General features: G+C 39.4%; 1 protein-coding gene across 1 annotated transcript; it reads left to right on the plus strand.

The window, feature by feature from the left end:
- Positions 1-1,003: 1,003 nt before the first annotated feature.
- On the plus strand, positions 1,004-6,168 carry LOC103164021 (ATP synthase F(0) complex subunit C1, mitochondrial-like). The gene is made up of 2 exons (XM_035449755.1): positions 1,004-1,227; positions 5,973-6,168. The coding sequence occupies exons 1-2, from the start codon at positions 1,004-1,006 to the stop codon at positions 6,166-6,168; spliced, it is 420 nt and encodes a 139-aa protein (XP_035305646.1).
- Positions 6,169-7,467: the final 1,299 nt, after the last annotated feature.

Raw genomic sequence — 7,467 nt, forward strand, 5'->3', positions numbered from 1 at the left:
TTTGTTAGAAACAAGGGAATACAAAAACAATTCAGCCAGTTTAATGTTGCCCCACAGCATGCCCCAATGTCTCTGTGAACCAGATAAAGGTGCAGAATTATCGTTCTCGATGTTCTGTGTTTAATTTCTGCAACATGTGACATGCAGATTGTCTCAGTTCCTGTGGGTAGCCTAGGAAAATGATATTTTGTTTCAAGACTAAAAGGGTAACATTGAGAAGAGCCATTCTAGTCTGATTTCACAGGCTTTATTACTTACAAGAACTGTGTCTGCAAGGGAAATGCCCACAGTATAAAAAAGAATTTTTTTAAAGTAACAATATAGACTGAGCAGTTGTGCTTATGTAGTTAGTGATATATATTATATATATATATATATATATATATATATTATATATATGTGTGTGTGTGTGTGTGTGTGTGTGTGTGTGTGTGTGTGTGTGTGTATTTATCATCTATCTAAATATATATGTATGTAACAGCAATTAATGAGCCTATGAATTTGAAAGAGAGCAAGGAGAGGTATATAGGAGGGTTTCAAAGTAAGAAAGAGAAGAAGGTAATGAGGCAATTATATCATAATCTCAAAAAACATAAATATTTTTTTAAATGACAGAAACATGGAAGAGAGGATTTAAGGCAGGAGGATTGCCAGTTACTTGATATTTTTCTTAAAAGCTGTGTACTTCTTTTGAGTCAGAATCCAATTGTTTCAAGTCTTCATTAATCAGCAACACCATTCATCAAATAGACACTTTGGCATAATGAGCTTTCATAAATACAGTGTTTGTGATCTTTCTTGGAATATTAGAATGAGGAATGGGGGTGGAAGGAGTGAAGTCATGCAGCACCTCATCTTCTTATTCTCAAACAGGCTCCCATATGCCACACCGAATTAGCATTCTGTCATCTTTTCTGTTTCATGTCTTTCTAGCTTTCACATATAACGAATGAACCCAGGGCACCTGCTCCGACTTCTTAATTGAAGCAGTTCAGGTCAAATCATGATTGTTAACAGAAATAAAGCAAATCATTTGTCACAGAGCTTAATTTCACCTGTGCTGCCTGGGTTCCTGCTGTTATTTGTACTTATTGCAGATGATAAAAAGCAGTTGCCAAAGCCTCCTCGCAGGAAAAAGAATCCCAGCTGGGATCCAGGCCCAAGCACCTGGGGCTGTGGATCAGCTGGCAGCAAACAGCGATTTTGCCAGCCTTGGTTGCCTCTCAGGTTGATTGAAATGAACAGATCCGTTTCCAAGCACTGTCCAGTTTCAAATGAGTGAACATTTGGGTGTCATTCTTGAGAGAATATCAATGCCTCAGAGACCTGTTCCTATTATACCACCTCCGAACAAACAGGCTTCCACAGGTTTCTAAAACTGCACTGCTTACACTTGCTACCATCAGTGTGTTAAAACACATGTACACACTGGAAACTAGAGAGTCACCACTGAGGCCCCAGGAGATTCTGTTTCTTCTTGTACAGAAGGACACAGTAATTGTGCATTTGTACTAATGACAGTTGTTTAGAATTCCATGATTTCAACACTTTCTCCATTTTTAGCCTGCTAATGGTCTACAGACTAAGGAAAGAGTGCTGGTTTTGAGATTCATCTTACAGATAGAGAAGCAGGTATGACAGGCTGGTCTGGCCAGGGGGGTCAGAAATAATATCAAAGGGGGGGTCAGAAAAAATATGAAAAGTGCTCATTGTTATCAGTCTTGTAACTACCACTATTACATAGGGCTTTGTTGGGAACACTGTGTATTATGTGTCAGGAGGGGAGTGTTCTTGCATTTCTGAAACCGTCCACAGCCATAACTCAATCCAGGCTGTTGTCTGTGAGTAGAATATATGCTCCATGTTTATGTGTATAAGGTAGAATGTTATTTGGAATAAAAGAGGATAGAATCTATGCAGAGAGATTGAGGGCCAGGAGTTCCTCTACAATGACTCAGTTGTACCCATGGAAGACATTGACATTGTGGACTTCCAGACTTCTACTTTAAGCACAGGTTTCAATGACTGGCTGAGCATTTGAGTTACTTGGAGAAGTTTAGATTCCAGTAGGGGAAGGGGCAAAGGAAAATCCTCAAAGTGTCTCAGGTCACAGATCAGTGGAACCAGTATTTATCCCTAGTCCACGGACTTTGGGAGCACATTCCCTATGGAGGGATATTCTCTCACCCTAGATACGTGGGGAAGCGCCTAGGCCCTGCCCCAAATGATGTGACAGACTTTGATAATCCTCCATGGAAGGTCTTACTCTCCCTGGGGCATGGATGGGGCTTTGGTGAGGGGCATGGGAGGGCAGGAGGGAGAGGGAACTGGGATCGGTATGTAAAATAAGATTGTTTTTTATTTAAATAAAATAAAAAAAGAAAATAGAACAAAGGCACACACAGATTCGGTTTTAGATAAAACTGTTGTTGTTTTTCTTTTGAGACAGAAATCAAAAGAAAATTCAGCCCTGGATGGACTGGAGCTCACTATGTAGACTAAGCTGGCCTCCAACTCACAGAGATATGTCTGCCTTTGCCTCCTGAGTGCTGGGACTAAAGGTGTGCACCACCACATTAGGCTAAAATTATTTCTTAAAGTTTATTTTGTGTGTGTATTCTATGCTTTGGCATGGATATTGAAGTCAGAAGAGGACATTGGACACCCTGCTCTATTGCTCTCTACCTTATTCCTTTGAGGCAGATTTCTCCTTGAACCTGGGGCTATGACAGTAGTTAACAAATTCAATTAATCCCCTGGTTTTTGTTTTCCTCATTGGTGCTAGGGTTATAGGCTCATGTGTGTCCACTACTGGCTTTTTGCTTAGGCTCTGGGGGCTTGAACTCAGATCCTCATACTTGCTTGTACAGAAAAATGCTCTTGCTTGTTTTGGCATAAACTCAGCTCCTGAGAGCCACTGTTTTTGATCACTATTTACTGCTCAGTAGCCCTGACTTTATGGAATACCATGAATGAGCAATAGCAATAACAGTTACTACGTTTAAAGTCAGGAGTTTTACTTGCGTTGTCTTATTTAACTCTATGAGCAAGATGAGAAAGACTGAATCTCTAAGAAATAATGTAATCTTCCTAACATGTCACAGTTCATAAGTGGAAGAACCAGGATTCATTCACAAATGGTCTGACATCTGAGCTTAGGATCTTTCTTTACCAGCTCACAATGAACAAGGAGGTTGTGTCTTCTCGGAGATATTGTTGGCTTCAGGGTATGGAAAATGGAGGGGTGTTGGAACCCAGCCCCCATGAGGTCTCTAAGAGTTGTTTTCCAGCATAACCACAGGCACCTCCTGTTTTCCTGACCTCACCCCACTGGGATCAATATCCTGTTGTGAACTCTCTGACCTGGGGTTTTTGTAAGTTTGTATATAAGGCTGCTCTCACAATAAAGGTGAGAGACATTCTCTCAGAAAAGGACCAGGAGTCTTGTGGTTCATCCAAATCTCCAGGCTTTCGCCCAATACTCAGACTTAGTGGCCAAGAGCAGCCACAGAGGGGTAAGTAACTATGTCAAGAAAAAATGCAACACAGTGTGTCTATGTGTGCCTCTGTGAGTTTTAACACAGGAGTGTTTGCAATATGGGGAACAGATGGGATACTAAAGAAACCGTAGATGACTCAGCCCAAGGAAAGAAGACTATGTGGAGTAGGCAAACATGAATGGTATTGTTTGAGCTAAAACCCCAAGTGTGAAGCCAAGCTTTGCTATTGGATAACTGTATGACTTTGGGCATAATAACTGAGGACCTCGGTGGCCCTCTGTTTTCCTGTCTTAGTAATTTTCCTACTGAAAGTTTATGGGTTATAGAAAAAGTTTGTAAACAGCTTTATACAGGTAGAGCCAGCATTTTGACAATCATTATTAGATGTTAGTATATGCAATGAAAATGAAGAGGAAGCCTCTTCACAGGACTGGAAGTTGTAATTAGAAATAATCCAATAAAGAAACTAACTCAAAGGAGCTTGAACCATCTAAAACAAAATTCCTCTCAGAAAGTCATCTGTGACACACTGCATTGTTGTGCTTTTTCTTATTTTTATTGTTTTTTTGACAGTTTTGCTTTGTAGTTTAGGCTGCCCTCAAACTCAACTCAGCCACCCTAGAAATAGAATTATAGGCATGTTCCACTAAGCCTGATGACACTGTATCTTCATCCTTGAAAACAAAGGTAATTCAAAACACAGTCATTCTCTTGCCATATGAAGGAAAGCTGGCCAGTTGATAAGGACTTAAAGAGTGGAGATAGTTGCTTTAAATACCAAGATGGGCATAAAATACAAAATAATTGTCTTATCTTTTATCATGTTGTTCTCAGAGGTGGCTGTGTGTTTCAGATAAATTGATGCTGGTTCCAACCAGGAAGGAGAATTAAAAGTTCTTCCTTTACATAAAATATTTGCACAGCTTACTATGGGCTCTGTGGTCCTTGGAAGTGGTGATGGAGCTGGACTCTGAATTGATAAACAATGGTGCAAATAGGTAGGAAGACATTTAGAAATTGTTCTACAAAAGCAAGAAGAAAAGCACTATTTAGCCAAAGTCTGACAAAAAGGGCACAGTAGTCCTCCAGAATTGGAACGATATAATGGTCCCAGGGAGAGTAATTAGTAACATGAAAAGGATTCTTGGGAAGATAAACAGCCTCTTGGGAACATTTTCTCCATGTCATGACCTATGAAATAGTGTTCTTTTAAGAGGAGAGGTAGAAACTGCCTTCAATTAATCAGGGAAAGTCAGGTGAAAATTGAACATGATAAAATACTTGGGCTGGGCATCTCCAATCTGATTTTTGGTGCTGTATTGATAAGACTTAGACTGAAGAAAGATTTTTGACCTATAACTACAATAATGAGCTTACTATTATTACATGGAAAACATGGATAAATATCAGAAAGTATAATATTAAAAACACAATTATGTATACTCTATGGCTTCATTCATGAAAATTTCCATGAAAGGTAAAAACGTTCTATGTGTTAAATTCAGGTTATCAGTTATCTTTGAGTAACTGTAATTGGGAGGAGATATGAATGGAATTTCAGAGGTGCTGATCATACTGTTTTTTGATCTGAGTGGTCACTGATTATATGGGTGTGTTCAGTTTATAAATATCTAAATAGTTGTTTAATCACAACTTTTGAATTTTCTGTATATGTTATACTTCAAGAAAAATTAAGAAACTAAGATATAATCCATGAAGGAATAATAATTCATTCCAAAAGGAACAAACTCTAAATATTAACAAGAGTTTCTTTTTTACCCATAAAAACGTTTCTTTCTTGAATTGCAAATTTTTCAACTTCATTTGTTGTTCAGAATAACCATAAAAGGTCAGTTTGGGTCTTCTAGGAGGCATGTACTAATCTAGGATTAGTTTTATCTATAGAAATTCCCTTGAAGGAAAGAAATAGCTACAATGGGGAATCTTTAAGTCAAAATGCAGCTATTTTCTCTGTCTTCTCTGCTCTGGGAGCAGCTCTCCTGCCTTAGCACCCCTGCTCAGAATGTATGCCAGAGATATTGACAGATAAGAGCCCCAGTAGCTTGGTGGTCTATAGTCCTCTGACCTTACTCATCCCTGGCTGAACCTTCCAAACCAGCGGGGTCATTTCTTTATATATATTTTTATTTAAAATAGAAACAATCTTATTTTAAACATCAATCTCGGTTTTCTCTCCCTTCCATCCCCCTATACCTCCCCCCACTGACCCTCATCCCACCCCCCTTCTGCTCCCCAGGGAAGGTGAGGACTTCCAGGGGGATCATCAAAGTCTGTCACATCATTTGGGGCAGGGCCTAGGCCCTCCCCCATGTGTCTAGGCTGGGAGAGTATACCTGTATGTGGAGTGGGCCCACAAAGTCCATTTGTGTACTAGAGATAAGTATGGAACCACTACCAGAGGCCCCATAGACTGCCCAGGCCTCCTAACTGACACCCATGTTCATTTTTAAGGAACACTGACACAGCTGCCAAATTCATTGGGACTGGAGCTGTCATCATTATGATGGTTGGCTTTGTATCTGGGGTTGGGGCTGTTTTGGGAAGCCTCATTATTGGCTATGCCAGGAACCCTTCCCTGAAGAAACAGCTCTTCTCTTATGAATGTCTTAGCTTTGCCCTCTCTGAGGCCTTGGGCTCTTTTACCTAATGGTGGCCTTTCTCACTCTCTTTGCTATGTGAAACAGCTGTATTCACTTCCACCTTCCATATTTCTTTCTCCTGTGTTTTGTCTGCCCTGTATGTTCCTTTTTCTGCACTTACCCAGGAAGTGTGTAGAAAGTGGTTGGCTCAGGGTTCAACAGAGAGAACATAAATAATACTATATTAATATGAAAAATACAGGTATGACCCATTTGAAAGGATAAAAAGAAAGATAGAGGAGTGTACAGGAAGACCTCTGGATCATAGCATGATCTTAAGGAAATGTAAAGCAGGCTGATGGTGAATTCTTGGGTACATATTGTTCATTGGAGGAATAGTTTACTGAGCAAAATAGTGTATCTCTGTCATGCTCTGTCCTAGGTGTGAAAATCCAAGGGAAGAATGGCCTTGGTCCAGTGCTGTGGTGAAGTTTAAAACATGCAGATATGTGAAGTTGTCAGTCAAATATACCTCCAATAGGAGATCCTCTAGAAGAGATATGTGAGCAGTGTATGCCCATGCCAACCACAGTTAGGTGTGTGGTATATTTGTGTGGTAGGAACTGGCTACAGCTTACCCCACAGAGAAATATTACATAGCACACTATAGACATCAAGGTTAATGTACTCCAGCACATATCTCTAGTGCTTGTGAAAAAGGGAAGACGGAGCAACAAAGTGCAGCAAACCCCACATAGTATGCTTGTTTCTAAATACATTATTTTTTCTAAAGATTGAGCAAGAAGAACTTCTTAAAGGTTTTTTTTAACTGTACTTAAGACAACTTTCTGGAGAAAATTCTTTGAACTACTAGAAGGAATATGACTATTCTTATATTTTAGTAGGGTCATGACACAAAAGAATGTAAATGTTGAATTTTGACTCCTCTTTCATTCTCAAGACTGATAAATTGGTGATTTGAATTAGTGAAACCTTTTCTAAATCATTTGGATTAATGTTTTATTCATTTACTCATCTTGGCCTAGGAACACAACTCAGTAAGTAGCCTGCCATGGGGCCTTAACATATTGACAAAATTGCTGATTCTAAATTCGTCTTTTATCAGCTTTTGAGCACCAATTATTCTTCCTACACATACCACCACCACAATCCCTCCATAACTGAAGGAAAACCAGAATTGTTCACTAGTACATTTCCTAATAATGGAGACTATCAATATTAATTTATGTATTTATCCCCAACCTATTGTGGGAAATTACCAATACAGAGTCAGGTAGAAATATAAGAGTATTTAATAGGGAAAAGCCTTACTTACAGAGTGACCTAGCCAGTTGGCGTGGTAGAGG

Source organism: Cricetulus griseus, chromosome X (assembly GCF_003668045.3).
Source record: "Cricetulus griseus strain 17A/GY chromosome X, alternate assembly CriGri-PICRH-1.0, whole genome shotgun sequence".
NCBI classification, from domain to species: Eukaryota; Metazoa; Chordata; class Mammalia; order Rodentia; family Cricetidae; genus Cricetulus; species Cricetulus griseus.